This window comes from Pristiophorus japonicus, chromosome 20 (genome assembly GCF_044704955.1).
Source record: "Pristiophorus japonicus isolate sPriJap1 chromosome 20, sPriJap1.hap1, whole genome shotgun sequence".
NCBI lineage: Eukaryota > Metazoa > Chordata > Chondrichthyes > Pristiophoridae > Pristiophorus > Pristiophorus japonicus.
The window spans coordinates 16,306,147-16,323,595 of record NC_091996.1 but is presented as its reverse complement, the minus strand read 5'-3'; the positions used below and the strand labels follow the sequence as shown (position 1 = coordinate 16,323,595).

Below are 17,449 nucleotides of genomic sequence, written 5' to 3'. Positions count from 1 at the left end.
TCCAAACCCGCCTGTCCCGAGTCCTGCTCAGCTACCGCACGAGACCCCACTCGCTCACAGGGGTGCCCCCGGCTGAGCTACTCATGAAAAGGACACTTAAAACCAGACTCTCGCTGGTCCACCCCAACCCGCATGATCAGGTAGAGAGCAGGCGGCAGGAACAAAATGTAAACGATAGTCGCGCCACTGTGTCACGGGAAATTGATCTGAATGTGCTAAACTATGGACATGGTTCCAAGTGGATCGCGGGCACGGTGATAGCTGAAGAAGGGAATAGGGTGTTTGTAGTCAAACTAGACAATGGACAAATTTGCAGAAAGCACCTGGACCAAATGAGGCTGCGGTTCACAGACTGCCCTGAACAACCCACAGCAGACACCACCTTTTTCGAGCCAATGACACCAACCCGGACCAGGAAATCGAACCCATCACGTCCAACAGCCCAGCAAGGTCAGGCTCACCCAGCAGCCCTGCAGGGCCAACAACATGCCAGCCCAACGAGGGCACAGCCAACACACCAGAACGGACATTTGTACCGAGGTGGTCCACCAGGGAAAGAAAGGCTCCCGACCGTCTCACCGTGTAAATAGTTTTCACGACTTTGGGTGGGGAGTGATGTTGCGTATCTGTAAAGGATGCACTCCAATATTCTGCCACCAGGGATCACCATCCCCTGAAGTCCCAAGGGATCCCAGCATCCCTTGGGAGCACTGTATATAAGCCGGTCCCTAAGACCTGTTCCTCACTCTGAAGTGTCTTAATAAAGACTGAGGTCACTGTTACTTTAACCTCCCAGTCTCATCTGTGTTAGGAACACAATAAAGTCAATCTAATTGGTTCTCCTGTCCAGGAAGAAAGATGAATGTTTATTTCTGTTAAATCATTGCATTTCTTTCTTTTTGTTTTTAATTTAGTGTTGCAAATTGTGTATGTGTTTTTCTGCACTTGTGAATAAGTGCTGCATTTCTGACATGTTACGTGGGCGGGGTTGCTGGTTCAAGAAGATATTGTCTATTAATGGAAGTGATTGAAGTTGAAAATACGGATATCTGTTTTTGTTCAATTCTTTTTAATGCTGTGAACTAAAGAACTGCAGCATTTTATATTTGTTGGTTGTCTGGTTGCATTGTGATTGATATTCAAATTACTTATGTGGACATGTATAGCATGCCACACTATAGAAAAGCCACTGCTCTTGTTGCCTGTGCAGCCATTGCTATAGTGACGTGGAAGCAAGTCTTCCTTGATTCCGAGGGACTGCCTATGATGATGACGATGACAATGACATGAGGGATGGGCTAATACATTGAAAACCTTAAAATTAATACTAATTGCACAAATAGATATGCTATTTTTGCTCACGAGCTTTTGGATTGTTTCACGATACATACCCGTGTAACTGAGTGATGTTTCTTAAGTGTTAATGCATTATTATGCAGTACTTTTATATCCCACTCATTTCTGACAAGTATTTTTTTTAATAGAGTTTGTACTAAAAGCTTTTAATTAATTCTATGATAAACAAACTTGCAAATGACAAATGAATTTCAATAGTAGATAAGTGTGAGATGGTGCATTTTGGTAGGAGGAAGAAGGAGTCCACCAACAGCTTGGAAAATAAGAGTCTAAATGGGGTAGAGGTGCAAAGGGATCACGGGATAAAGATTCATAAATCATTAAAAGTAGCAATGCAGATTAAAAAAGCCATAGAAGTGCAAATAAAGTACTGGGGTTCATTTCAAAAGCAGAGAAGTTATGTTAAACTTGTAGAGAACCTTGACTGATTGTCTCAGGATTTGAGACAGTGGGGTGGCAATATGGAATTACTGCATATATGCTTTTAAGTTGTTGTTGTAAATGCTGTTGGACCAGTAGTTGTTGTAAAATTTGCCCACCGACGAAAAGGTTGCGCTCAAAGGAGTTTGTGGCACGCTCAGTACAAAACATATTGGAGGGAACATTGCTTGCTGAACTCTCGATTGCAATACAAGGGTAGAAATGAATTAGCCAAGGGGAAGCTGGCGATTGCAGCTCACGTTCAATCAATCAAGATAAAATGGACTTGTTTTACAATGCTTTACAGGATTTCTATATTGCAAACCTAACAAGCATGGTTGTAAACCAGTGTGCCAAGTAATCAGTCGGCATCAAGCTTCTCTGAGAGCACTTTAGTCTTTATAGAGTGGCCAATTCCTTGAGTAGATAATTCAGAGTTTGAACAGTTTATTGGAAATAACGTGTCCACAGACAACAGCCATTTATAAAAAAAAAAATAACCAGATTTTAATCCTGATGTTTTTCGGTGTGTGTAAGACTGCCATGTACAAAAGAGATGTTTTATGTCGACTGCATGAAGTAGGTAGAGATAGCATGATCGACCATGGTGCCAAGATATGGTGTAATATCAGCCCAATGCATCTCATATCGAAGGGGAATGATGGAAAGGGAGCCATTCTTCCCCTGGATGTTCCCCTCAACAGTTGCATTTACCAAGCAGCAAAGGCAGTATGTAACAGAGCCAAATACACCTGTTGTGTATTTCTATCACTCACTGTTTTTATTGCAGCAAGTCCCAGTATTTTTTCCATTTCTGCTTAGCTGAGTTCAAAAAGCTTAAAGGAGACACAATTGGCATCGATATTCCTGAGCGAGAGTGGGGCGGGGAGATTCAGCCAGGATTGCCACCCCTGTTTTCTATCCAGCGGACTCTTCTGAAAGGTTACCGTGCGGATGTCGGGTGAGGGCAGCATCAGGGTCAGCTGTGATACCCACCACCGAAAAATAACAGTACTCATTGCTTCAGCTCACCTAACTGAGTTACTGAGGAATGTTCCGGGAAATCCAGAGACAATCCCTTCAGGGAAGAAAAGGGGAAGATAATTGACCACAAATAACATTATAGCGTAAAAGAAAAATGATACAATAATGCGTGCTATGTTTCAAAGACAGTTTTAATATTTTATGTTTTCATACAACATTATTAGGAGTATTTGTTTAATAACTTAACCAGTGAAACAAATGTACTTCTGTTATAATAAGGAATACCTATTTTGATGATTAAGTTTATTTTATGTCCATATGCAAATTATGTCCATACGCAACTGCCCTTAAATGTCACCCAACTTTTCAGGGTGGTACGTGTTTTGCTAACACCAATATATTCCTGACTTGTGTTAAATTTAATTTGCTTATGTTGATTAGGTTAATTGCGTGAACTTTCCCGTATAACTGATATCTCTGACAAGGACAGGGCCTCATACTGCCGTTTGCTAGGTTGTTGGTCTCTGTGCATTTCATTTTCACACCTCCTGCAGAAAGGGAGAGTGAGTCACGGCTGTTGTGGTCATTCTGTGAATCCCAATTGTGTGCCTCTGCTTTGTACTTCAGTGGCACTGTGCCTCTCTTCCAGCAGTACTATTTCTCCTAAACAAAAGCACGTCTTTTTGTTTGGCCCTGTTTTTTGAGGCGAGAGTAAGGTTTCTTCTACAATTATTTTGTCTCATCCCCCAATCTGGGACTGGTTTGTCTGGCCCCCTCACTACCCTTAGCTCAGAGGTTGGGTAACCTAGCCCCAGGCTTCTGCTGAAGACATTATGAACCAGGGAACTCAACATACACAAGAGCGTCACAAAACTTACAAGTAAAGTTCAACAAAATCCTAACAAACATAAGGATGATTGTGGCTAAAGTAAATGTTGGTCTCTTAGAGGATGAGACCAGGAAATTAGTAATAGGGAACATGGAGATATTTTATATCAGTCTTTACGGGTGAGGGTAGTGAGAGGGCCAGGCAAACCAGTCCCAGATTGGGGATGGATAAAAAATAATTGTCGAAGAAACTTTACCCTCATCTCAAAAAAACAGGGCCAAGCAAAAAGAGGACACTAACAATATTCCAACAGTGGATCGTCAAGGGGCTATAGGGGGGGAGGAACTTAACACAATCACAATCATGAAGGAGGTGGTACTCAGTAAGATAATGGGACTAAAGGCAGATAAATCCCCTGGACCTAATGGCTTGCATCCTAGGGTCTTAAGAGAAGTAACGGCAGGGATTGTGGCTGCATTGGTTGTAATTTACCAAAATTCCCTGGATTCTGGGGAGGTCCCAGCAGATTGGAAAACTGCAAATGTGATGCCCCTATTTAAAAAAAGGAGGCAGACAAAAAGCAGGAAACTATAGACCAGTTAGTCTAACATCTGTGGTTGCGAAAATGTTGGAGTCCATTGTTAAAGAAGCAGTAGCAGGACATTTGGAAAAGCAAAATTCGGTCAGGCAGAGTCAGCATGGATTTATGAAGGGGCAGTCATGTTTGACAAATTTGCTGGAGTTCTTTGAGGATGTAACGAACAGGGTGGATAAAGGGGAACCAGCAGATGTGGTATATTTGGACTTCCAGAAGGCATTTGACAAGGTGCCACATAAAAGGTTACTGCACAAGATAAAAGTTCACGGGGTTGGGGGTAATATATTAGCATGGATAGAGGATTGACTAACTAACAGAAAACAGAGAGTCAGGATAAATGGTTCATTCTCTGGTTGGCAATCAGTAACTAGTGGGGTGCCGCAGGGATCAGTGCTGGGACCCACAACTATTTACAATCTATATTAACGACTTGGAAGAAGGGACTGATTATAACGTAGCCAAGTTTGCTGATACAAAGATGGGAGGAAAAGCAATATGTGAGGAGGAGAGACAAAATCTGCAAAAGGACATAGACAGGCTAAGTGAGTGGGCAAAAATTTGGCAGATGGGGAGTGTAATGTTGGAAAGTGCGAGGTCATGCACTTTGGCAGAAAAAAATCAAAGAGCAAGTTATTATTTAAATGGAGAAAGATTGCCAAGTGCTGCAGTACAGCAGGACCTGGGGGTACTTGTGCATGAAATGCAAAAGGATCATATGCAGGTACAGCAAGTGATCAGGAAGGCCAATGGAATCTTGGCCTTTATTGCAAAGGGATGGAGTTTAAAAGCAGGGAAGTCTTGCTACAGCTATACAGGGTATTGGTGAGGACACACCTGGAATACTGCATGCAGTTTTGGTTTCCATATTTACGAAAGGATATACTTGCTTTGGAGACAGTTCGAGAAGGTTCACTGGGTTGATTCCGGAGATGAGGAGGTTGACTTATGAGGAAAGGTTGATTAATTTGGGCCTCTACTCACTGGAATTCAGAAGAATGAGAGGTGATCTTATCAAAACATATAAGATTATGAGGTGGCTTGACAAGGTGGATGCAGCGAGGATGTTTCCACTGATGGGGGAGACTAAAACTAGAGGGCATGATCTTAGAATAATGGGCCGCCCATTTAAAACAGAGATGAGGAGAAACTTCTCTGAGGGTTGTAAATCTGTGGAATTCACTGCCTCAGAGAGCTGTGGAAGCTGGGACAGTGAATAAATTTGAGACAGAAATAGACAGTTTATTAAACGGTAACATAGAAACATAAAACATGGGAAATAGGTGCAGGAGTAGGCCATTCGGCCCTTCGAGCCTGAATCACCATTCAGTAAGATCATGGCTGATCATTCACCTCTGTACCCCTTTCCTGCTTTCTCTTCATACCCCTTGATCCCTTTAGCCATAAGGGCCATAAATAACTCCCTCTTGAATATATCTAACGAACTGGCATCAACAACACTCTACGGTAAAGAATTCCACAGGTTAACAACTCTCTGAGTGAAGAAGTTTCTCCTCATCTCGGTCCTAAATGGCTTACCTCTTATCCTGACACTGTGACCCCTGGTTCTGGACTTCCCCAACATCAGGAACATTCTTCCTGCATCTAACCTGTCCAGTCCCGTCAGAATTTTTTTTTTCTCTATGAGATCCCCTCTCATTCTTCTAAACTCCAGTCGATCCAGTCTCTGCTCATATGTCAGTCCTGCCATCCCGGGAATAAGGGGTTATGGGGAGCGGGCAGGGAGGTGGAGCTAAGTCCATGATCAGATCAGCCATAAGGCCTACTCCTGTTCCTATTTCTTATGTTCTTATGATTTGGCAACCTTGAAACTGTGGAAAAGGGAGGGGGACAAAATCGGGGGAGAGGAAATGATTGAAGAGAACCAATGTCCTCGGGGGAGTGTTTGCTAGTGCTGTTGGGGAGGAGTTAAACAAATATGGCAGGGGGATGGGAACCAATGCAGGGAGATAGAGGGAAACAAAAAGGAGGCAAAAACAAAAGACAGAAAGGAGATGAGGAAAAGTGGAGGGCAGAGAAACCCAAGGCAAAGAACAAAAAGGGCCATTGTACAGCAAAATTCTAAAAGGACAGAGGGTGTTAAAAAAACAAGCCTAAAGGCTTTGTGTCTTAATGCAAGGAGTATCCGCAATAAGGTGGATGAATTAACTGTGCAAATAGATGTTAACAAATATGATGTGATTGGGATTACGGAGACGTGGCTCCAGGATGATCAGGGCTGGGAACTCAACATCCAGGGGTATTCAACATTCAGGAAGGATAGAATAAAAGAAAAAGGAGGTGGGGTAGCATTGCTGGTTAAGGAGGAGATTAAGGCAACAGTTCGGAAGGACATTAGCTTGGATGATGTGGAATCTATATGGGTAGAGCTGCAGAATACCAAAGGGCAAAAAACGTTAGTGGGAGTTGTGTACAGACCTCCAAACAGTAGTAGTGATGTTGGGGAGGGCATCAAACATGAAATTAGGGGTGCGTGCAATAAAGGTGCAGCAGTTATAATGGGTGACTTTAATATGCACATAGATTGGGCTAACCAAACTGGAAGCAATACGGTGGAGGAGGATTTCCTGGAGTGCATAAGGGATGGTTTTTTTAGACCAATATGTCGAGGAACCAACTAGGGGGGAAGGCCATCTTAGACTGGGTGTTATGTAATGAGAGAGGATTAATTAGCAATCTCGTTGTGCGAGGCCCCTTGGGGAAGAGTGACCATAATATGGTGGAATTCTGCATTGGGCTGGAGAATGATTCAGTTAATTCAGAGACCATGGTCCAGAACTTAAAGAAGGCTAACTTTGAAGGTATGAGGCGTGAATTGGCTGGGATGGATTGGCGAATGATACTTAAGGGGTTGACTGTGGATGGGCAATGGCAGACATTTAGAGACCGCATGGATGAACTACAACAATTGTACATTCCTGTCTGGCATAAAAATAAAAAAGGGAAGGTGGCTCAACCGTGGCTATCAAGGGAAATCAGGGATAGTATTAAAGCCAAGGAAGTGGCATACAAATTGGCCAGAAATAGCAGCGAACCTGGGGACTGGGAGAAATTTAGAACTCAGCAGAGGAGGACAAAGGGTTTGATTAGGGCAGGGAAAATGGAGTATGAGAAGAAGCTTGCAGGGAACATTAAGACGGATTGCAAAAGTTTCTATAGATATGTAAAGAGAAAAAGGTTAGTAAAGACAAACGTAGGTCCCCTGCAGTCAGAATCAGGGGAAGTCATAACGGGGAACAAAGAAATGGCGGACCAATTGAACAAGTACTTTGGTTCGGTATTCACGAAGGAGGACATGAACAACCTTCCGGTTATAAAAGGGGTCGGGGGGTCTAGTAAGGAGGAGGAACTGAGGGAAATCCTTATTAGCCGGGAAATTGTGTTGGGGAAATTGATGGGATTGAAGGCCGATAAATCCCCAGGGCCTGATGGACTGCATCCCAGAGTACTTAAGGAGGTGGCCTTGGAAATAGTAGATGCGTTGACAGTCATTTTCCAACATTCCATTGACTCTGGATCAGTTCCTATCGAGTGGAGGGTAGCCAATGTAACCCCACTTTTTAAAAAAGGAGGGAGAGAGAAAACAGGGAATTATAGACCGGTCAGCCTGACATCGGTAGTGGGTAAAATGATGGAATCAATTATTAAGGATGTCATAGCAGTGCATTTGGAAAGAGGTGACATGATAGGTCCAAGTCAGCATGGATTTGTGAAAGGGAAATTATGCTTGACAAATCTTCTGGAATTTTTTGAGGATGTTTCCAGTAGAGTGGATAAGGGAGAACCAGTTGATGTGGTATATTTGGACTTTCAGAAGGCGTTCGACAAGGTCCCACACAAGAGATTGATGTGAAAAGTTAGAGTACATGGGATTGGGGGTAGTGTGCTGACGTGGATTGAGAACTGGTTGTCAGACAGGAAGCAAAGAGTAGGAGTAAATGGGTACTTTTCAGAATGGCAGGCAGTGACTAGTGGGGTACCGCAAGGTTCTGTGCTGGGGCCCCAGCTGTTTACACTGTACATTAATGATTTAGATGAGGGGATTAAATGTAGTATCTCCAAATTTGCGGATGACACTAAGTTGGATGACAGTGAGAGCTGCGAGGAGGATGCTGTGAGGCTGCAGAGCGACTTGTATAGGTTAGGTGAGTGGGCAAATGCATGGCAGATGAAGTATAATGTGGATAAATGTGAGGTTATCCACTTTGGTGGTAAAAACAGAGAGACAGACTATTATCTGAATGGTGACAGATTAGGAAAAGGGGAGGTGCAAAGAGACCTGGGTGTCATGGTACATCAGTCATTGAAGGTTGGCATGCAGGTGCAGCAGGCGGTTAAGAAAGCAAATGGCATGTTGGCCTTCATAGCGAGGGGATTTGAGTACAGGGGCAGGGAGGTGTTGCTACAGTTGTACAGGGCATTGGTGAGGCCACACCTGCAGTATTGTGTACAGTTTTGGTCTCCTAACCTGAGGAAGGACATTCTTGCTATTGAGGGAGTGCAGCGAAGGTTCACCAGACTGATTCCCGGGATGGCGGGACTGACCTATCAAGAAAGACTGGATCAACTGGGCTTGTATTCACGAGTTCAGAAGAATGAGAGGGGACCTCATAGAAACATTTAATATTCTGACGGGGTTAGACAGGTTAGATGCAGGAAGAATGTTCCCAATGTTGGGGAAGTCCAGAACCAGAGGTCACAGTCTAAGGATAAGGGGTAAGCCATTTAGGACCGAGATGCGGAGGAACTTCTTCACCCAGAGAGTGGTGAACCTGTGGAATTCTCTACCACAGAAAGTTGTTGAGGCCAATTCACTAAATATATTCAAAAAGGAGTTAGATGAGGTCCTTACTACTAGGGGGATCAAGGGGTATGGCGAGAAAGCAGGAATGGGGTACTGAAGTTGAATGTTCAGCCATGAACTCATTGAATGGCGGTGCAGGCTAGAAGGGCCGAATGGCCTACTCCTGCACCTATTTTCTATGTTTCTCTGTTTCTATGTAAATCCATGATTCCCAAGATGAGTGATCTATTCATAGAGAAACGGCGAGAACCTCTTGTTTTGTAATAGCAGTTTTTAATTGTCAAGGGACTTGAGGGTTTGATAAAATTTGGATTTTAGGAGAGTGCCTTTATATCTTGCATAAGTTCTTTTAATGATGAATGTTAAATTAAAAATTTATATTTGTTCCCTGCGTAATCCCTGTATTCAGAACACAAACTTGAATAAAGGTACAACTTGGGTACTAAATTTCAGGCGCTCAAGAACTTCACATTCACTGATTCAAAATCCACAGTATTATTTTTCTGATCAACGTTTTCTTTAATTTCAGTTCCTAGATGAACTCGCCACACTTGTATTCTTCTGTTTGACGGGCTACAAGTTCCGACCAGCTTCAGACAATCCTTACCTTCAACTACCTCAGAATGAGGATGACGTCGAGATGGATGAAGTGTAAGCACTTTCAATTTAAACCTTTATCTTCAACTGAAACAGTCCCGGTGATGGTTACTGTAACTTTGTGCTTCGTGACTGTAACACAGGGTCACTTTCTAATTCCGATGTCCATATTATTCCCAACAATTACCTCTGGGGTGAGGGGAGGGAGAATGATTGAGGCCAAATTTGTTTTATTTTCACTGGATTGAAGGGTCCAACGTTCACGTCTAAAGTCTGATCAATGTGAGCAGGACTTGGTTTGACCAATGGACCACTGAAATCAGATGCGAAAGATACTGAAAATTCTTACCTGAGGCACCAGCTTCTGCAAGAATTGCTCTGAAGCTGAAGTTGACTAAGATAATTACAACAAATGTAAAGTGCTGTATCCCAGATTGGTCCCATGGAGTTTGCTTTGTTTCTTCTTAAAAAGATGGATCATCGGCATGTTGGGAGGGGGAAGTGTTGCAAGTTTTTCACATCACGTGCAAGCAATGACTTAAGGTGAAATCTATTGTGTACTTTCAGAACTGGAGATGGGGCAGAGGATTATTTGGAGATAACAGGTTTTCACTCTTGAGTCTCTTTCACAATGTTGGACTCAGTGGGTTGGGCTGTTCTTGCAACTGCATATTCAGGAGCTTCCAGAAATCTGTCCGCAGCATGTTGTGTTGTGTGACTGGTGCCTCTGTTATGATGTGCAGTGAACCATTGAATTATTATTAGGTGCTGATTTCCACCTCTCGGAATACATCTTGAAACTGATGCTTATTGTCTCTGTCCATTGGGTGTGGTACATACATCATTAATAATACTCATGTGTATCACATAGTTCGCCCCTGAGGATCCTGTGTCATACAGAATGAAGTGTAATTTTACAAATGAATGCCAAACTCCTCATTCTGTTTGAGGAATACCGAGGGTGGCTGGTCTGCAGCAGATAAGAATAACCTTGGGTAAGCAGGACAGCCCGAGGGTTAAAAATTAACATTTCAAACATATAGGGCCCAAGTTTCCACACACGCCTAGCACGGCGCAGTCCCGACCTGGACGCCCGTTTTTCTCGCCACAAAGTGCGCCTAAAAAAATCCTCCGTATTCTCCACCTCCCTGCAGGTCCTCTGGCCCTCGGCGCAGCGCAGCACGAGCTGTGGGGGGGCGGAGCCAGGTCCCTGCGCTGAAAACAGTGCCGGGAGCTCTGCACATGCGCGCTACAGTGGGCACGCAAGTGCAATAGCTCCAGGCGCTGAACTGTGTGGGAGGGGCCCCGAAGCACGCAGCCCCTAGCCCTGGCCGAATGGCCTCACTGGGGCTGCGTGAATAAGGCTCCTCCCACGGCCTCCGGCTTCCCCCCCCCGACCAGACCGGACACCCGCCCCCTCCCCCCGCCTCCGGACCGGACCCGACACCGGCTCCACCCCCCCCCCCCCCCCGGACCGGACCCGACCTGACCTCCCCCTTCCCGACCTGACCTCCCCCTCCCCAACCTGACCTCCCCCTCCATCCCTCTCTCTCCCTCCTTCCTCCCCTCTCTCTCCCTCCCTCCCCCCCGACCCAAACCGAACCGAGCCTCCCCGACCCGACCCTACCTGTAAATCTGGTGCTGGGGACGGGCCCTGCCCGAAGTCTCGGGCCGGCCCGTTCAGCCTTCGGTCCCGAAAGGCCTGCCTGAAGCACTTTCACACAGGTAGGAAGATGGTTTATTTAATCTTTTCTTTGCTTATAAATGTTTATTCAGGTTGGATTTATTTGTATAATATTTGTATAAGTATAAATAAGGATTTATTATAGAATTTAATGACTTCCCTTCCTCCCCCCCCACCTCGTTCTGGACGCCTAATTTGTAACCTGCGCCTGATTTTTTTAATGTGTAGAACAGGTTTTTTCAGTTCTGCAAAAATCTTCACTTGCTCCATTCTAAGTTAGTTTGGAGTACGTTTTCACTGTGGAAACTTCGAAATCAGGCGTCAGTAGCCGGACACGCCCCCTTTTGAAGAAAAAATTCTGTTCCAAAGTAGAACTGTTCTACCTGACTAGAACTGCAGAAAAAAAAATGTGGAGAATTGCGATTTCTAAGATAGTTCGTTCTGCACCAGTTGCTCCTAAAAATCAGGCACAAATCATGTGGAAACTTGGGCCCATAGTTTCAATATGCAGCTGAAGAGGTGGTTACGGGGAGTAGGGGCAGGATCGCTGAGGAGTGAAAAATTGTTAAATTTAGTGAACACATTTTTTTTTGAAACTTGGAGACATGATCTAAATTGTAAAAAAATTTTGTTTAAATGAATATTTTAAAAGCAAAAGTACAAGAAAACACAGGCATATACCTGTACAATAATATCTATTGTGTGTGACACCCGTCGTGGGTGAATCTGATAGGCAGGGTGTGTCGCCCTTAACATTGAAAATTCTTGTCACCACGCCATTTACAAGTAATATAGTGAGTTTTCGCACAGGAGGTGATTGTCAAGAGTTTTGGATGAAACTTGCACTCCACATACCTAATTTAATATATAATAGATGCCCTCTGGAATTAATGGCTTCACTTGCTGCATTCATATTATTTTACTTTAGGTACACTGTAAAAAAAATTTTTAAGCAAGACTTTTCAGCTTGATGTTCTGTAACATTTCCTCATAGCTCATCCCTTTACACTTGACCTCATTTGTATTGCTTTTGTTTGCACCCTCTTCAATGCATGTGTACTGCTTGTTGAAATGTGTTGACCACAGTTGCATGTCATATGCCACGTGTGGTCTGACCAGTACCTTACAGAGCCTTGGCATAACCCCTATTGACTTGTACAGCACAATCCCAATACGATTGTCGTTTTGCATTGCTGTGCCACTTTGTGTGAACATTAAATGGGTGAGTCTGTTGTTTGGCCCGACTGCTCCTTGGTTGCTTCCTGAAGCCTCCCTGCTCGGTGTATTGTAAACCTATGTCACTCATTTTTCACCAATAAGCATTTAGCTGTATTGAATTTAATTTGTAATTTCTCCAATTTCACTACTGATTTAAATCCTCTCTCAAATCATTAACAGCATCATCCATTCCTTTTACTCTTGCCATTTTAGCCTTGGGTCTGCACAAGCTTGCAACTAACTTCTACACCCAGGTCATTAATGTTAATGAGAAATAATGGGGGTGCAGGTGCCGGCCTCTCGATGCTTTATCCAACAGCTGCTGCTTATCTGCTGCTACACGTCTGTCAAATACACTGCAGCTTCTTATCCAGTCTCATGTTCTACCCTCTATTCTATTGGTTTTACTTACATCTGAAGTCTCTTGTGGCACTTTTCTATGTCCAAGTAACCTACAAAATGATCCACTTTCTATTTTACTTGTAACCTGAAACAAGTCAATGAGATTTGTCAAACAGGATCTTCCCCTTCCAAGTTGATGCTAGCTGTTTTTAACCCGTAATTTGCAGTCGGTGGCGAAGCAAAAGCACATGCCGCTGGCTCCGAAGAAAACTGCCCAGAGATCTCTGAGGGATAATGATGGCAACGCCATGAGTTCGTCATCACTATCCACTGCAAATTCCAAGCCACTAAGCTATTGCTGTATAGGTAATCCCCCAGTCTGTGCCCTAGAACAGTTTTCATTCATTTATCTGTTATTTATGTTGGGCTGTTGACCCTGTAGTTGCCTGGGTCAGATTTTTACCCCCACTTTTTAAATATATGTAGTATATTTAAATCCTGTGTTCTTGAGTGTTGCAACTCTGACTTCCTGTTGAGTTTTAATGGAAAAGCAAAAGATACTGTTTTCCCTGAAAGAAAGCATCTTCTCTCAGTAAATCATCATCATCATCAGCAGTCCCTTGAAGCGAGGGATGACTTGCTTCCACGCCAAAAAGGGATGAGTTCACAGGTGTTTCAATGAAGGACCTAATATTCCAGATCCCGAACTACATAGTGAAGGGTGGAAGATGCCTGTGCGTGGATTTTTTTTAACGTGTGGTGGCCGTTGCACACCAGCCACCACACGGGCTTGACAGAGCTAGGTCTTGGTCCAGTGGCAAAGATTACCCAAAACTAACTGGAGACCCGCTCTGCTGCACAGACCGAGCGCGCACACATATCACAGTTTGGGCTGCGCCCTCGCCTCTTCTCGGCCCCGGTCACTTCCCTCTACAGACTCTTGCTGTACGGCCCGTCCTGCTGTGCCTGCCCGCACTGCAATCAGCAACCTGGCTTCGCAGCCGTCGCCCTCCTGTAGCAGCACACGCTGCTCCCTGCAGTGGTATACCGCCGCACGCTGCTCCCTCCAATGGCCCCGGCCTGCTGATGGTCTCACAGGCCGGGACTGTGCCGATTTCCGGGCAGGACCGCCGCATGCTGCTCCAATAGCCATTATGGAGACATGGTTGCAGAGGGACCAAGGTTGGGAATGAAATATTCCAGGATTTGCTCTACTACTGCGAGTTTAGTGTGCTCAGTCTATATGAAAATAAAATTCCCCATGTTACCATATTACCCTTGTTACATGCACCTCTTGTTTCTTGGCTCCACCCAAAATGATTTTACACCTTGATTCTCTGAGCTCAGATTGTTTCTCTCCAGTGTCTTTCTGCTATTGTTTATTAAGATTACCACCATATTCCTCCCCCACCCACCACCTTTTCCAATCTGCCTATCTCTTCTAAAAGTCTCAGTAAATGGTGCCAGGTCGGATGATGTAGCTTGCTCAATAGGTTTTAACACAAAATGTTTGAGGGAACTCAGCAATTTGACCAGGTCCTTGAGGGCAGTGGTCATTCTTCTGTATTGCTTCCAAATTCAATGTATTCATGAGTACTGTAGCCAGCTAACAGTGCACAAAGAATGGTGCATGAACCTGATGAATCACGTGTTTCTGTGAATCAGGTTTCTCCAAAACAAGGCAACTTGTTGACAAAAATTCTTAACTGTTCAGATTTTAAAGCTTAAAAACTACCAATATTAACATTTCAGCAGCATATTTTAATCTCTCATCGCTTCATTCCACAAGAACTGCACTGATGGACGAGTGATGTCAGTGCTCCTTGTGGTGAATGTCAAGTTTGGGTGGGTAGGGAAACATTGCTGAGTTAATTGTGCAGTGTAATTGTACTCTGCTTCTCTGTTAATGTGTACATAGGACATAGAAATTTCCCTGACATGATTTTCTCTGATGGGGTGCGAGCTCCGCACGCCTCCGTATGTTAATTTTAATGAAGTAATTTAGTTAATATAATTGTCTCTCTTATTCAGCAAAGCTGAAATGTCGAGCATGAGGCAGAGTTGTAGTTATTTGCTGGAGTGCAAATCGTCTTCGATCTTCCTGTTGTGCAAATCTTTATTATGTAAATGGTTTTGAGCTCACGCTGTTATATTCCCTGATTTTAAAAACAGAAAATGCTGGAAAAATGCAGGTGCGCCAACAGGATCTGACCGAGAAAAAGCAGGTCATTGTTATGGTTGGAGATTCTTCATCATCTTGTTTTCATTTGGAAAAGCAGCATTTGCAGTTTTTATTAACACAACCTGGTTACTTAGTATTTAATTTTTTGTGAGTATGCAGTTTTATCCTTAAATTACAGTTCTCTGGTCTCCTAAGCTGTGCACCAGCTGGTTGCCTCCTGGACAGAGGGGGCAGGCAGTCTGCTGCCAGGGATGGTGCCGATGCTGCAGTGAACTAATCGCTGGGATGTATTTGATCGAACCTGTCGAGGCTGTACAGCTCAGTTACGCAACAGATAACCCCGCTGAGCGACATCTCCTGAGGGATGTACATCACCAGTGATTGTGTGGCTTATTCTCCTCCATTTCTTCAGAAACTTAGGAAAATGACACAAATTGTTTGGGTACCTTCTGGGATTATCGTCTCTGGACCAACAGTGTAGAAGCCAGGCCCAGCGGCGTCCTGGAAAAACTAGTGGGAAAACATTTTTGACCTCTGGGGAAACCCACAGGTTTTAAACAACCGATATAAGGTCTTCAATTAATTGAGCACCCCTTGATTTAATGTGTTGAGGTAACCTGGAGTTGACATATGAGGAAATAAAAAGAATGACTAATACTGAAAATCCAAAACATATAAAAGAACATGCAGAAAATGCACAGCAGCTATCAGTCTCTGAGAGAGGATGATGGGTTAATGTTTCACGTGTAACCCATCATCAGAATTGGCACTTGAAACTAGTTTTCTCTTGGATTCTGACTGGCTAATGTGCTTCTGGCATTTTTTTCTCTTTGTTGCTGACATTTTTTTGTTTTCTACAATAGTAACAAGTGGAATTTGTGCCTCATTATCTGTACTTTGTATGATGAGTTGTTAATATATTCACAGATTATAAAACAATACTTAGCAGAGTTGCCGATGTTGCCATCTGCTTGTCCTGAGGGTGTATTGTTCACTCTCTCTTTCTATTTTAACAAGTTTGGTTACAAATCTTAATTCCGCACGTGATGTTACTTGGCATCATTGAAGTGAGCGACTCATTGAGCAGACCCTTCCCCGTAAAGAAAAACATCCCTTTTTATTTTCTGCTGATACAAGAAATCTTTGAAAAGAAATGTAATTGGTTCAATTTTGAACTTGTTAGTTGTTGAGAGTAAAATCTCTTTTTTCAAATCTATTTGAACATTTTGAGATAATGAAAAGGATTGAAAAAATTGATCCAGGTAAATTGTTTCCTGCAGTGAAAGATTCAAACCCGAGGGCGGTTACACTGCTGGGAGTAAAAAAGAAACTTTTCTCTCCCAAGGATAAAAAACGGGAATAAGTTGCTCAGTTAAGTCACAGAAGGAGACAGTATGAGTGAATTCTAAACAACAACTAAACATACTTCAGGAGAGAAAAGTGATTGAGGGATTGACTGAGAAGGTGGGTTCATGGGGTTGAGAGCTATCAAAGGATAACTATAATTAGCTGATCCTCAGAATTCTTATAATTGTCTGAATTTTTTTGTTCAGTGTGTTTCTGAGATTGAATTACAAATGTAATATGAAGTCGAGGTGAATTGGGAGCAATTTTCATGCTGTGAGTAGGAACTAGAGTGAAACTGCTTTACTTCATTTTATATAGGACCATTAAAGCCAGCAAGCAGCAGATGTTCATCCTATCAGCCGGGACTGGATTTGAACGCAGATCAAAGATTACGATCCAATCCAGCCCCACGTACTTTGAAAGTGATCACACTGAGCAGCTTGCTCTGCAGAAAGAAAATTACATTTTAATGCTAATAAGGCAGCTGACAATTGCACTCCCACAAACAATTATTGTAATGACAATTGTGGAGGTGTTGATTAATTGTTTATAATCCAATTATCCATTACAAATCTGAATTGAGCATAATATAATTATTTGATTTGACGTTCAGCCTGTCCGTTTCAGCATACCATTGTGTATAAGTGTGACTTGGCAGTGCAGATACTGCCTTGCCAGAGGTGAGATTGCTGATCTCATTTCCAGGACCAAACATTGCAGTGGGTTTGTATTTTTTAATTCATTGCCGAGACATGTTGCCTATGTATTAACTGTAGCTGAAAAGAAGTGACATAAGTGAATCCAGACACGTTTAAAATGATGTTGAGATATCATGTGCAAGATACTAAAGCAGAGTGTTAGAGGAAGATGGAGCCCATTTTATTACAGTGGAGTCTTGCCGGATACAGTGCCAGTAGTGGTAGAGTTTGGAGCTCTCACAATCGCCCTCTCAGTAAGCTGTGTCTGCGCTGTTTGTTTGCTGATAGTGCTCAGTGGAAGCTGGGAACTGTTCCCAAAGAAAGGATGGAAGGTTGTGAGGAGGGTTGTCTCACTTCTCAGGACACAGGCTG

At 43.4% G+C, this 17,449-nt stretch overlaps 1 protein-coding gene across 1 annotated transcript in view; it reads left to right on the top strand.

The window, feature by feature from the left end:
- gpr107 (G protein-coupled receptor 107) overlaps nt 1-17,449 on the top strand; it is a 124,565-nt gene that overhangs the window by 76,863 nt on the left and 30,253 nt on the right. Inside the window, exon 17 of the mRNA XM_070863793.1 lies at nt 9,539-9,660. Within this exon, the coding sequence (XP_070719894.1) occupies nt 9,539-9,660 (122 nt within the window). The remainder of the gene's footprint in view (nt 1-9,538; nt 9,661-17,449) is intronic.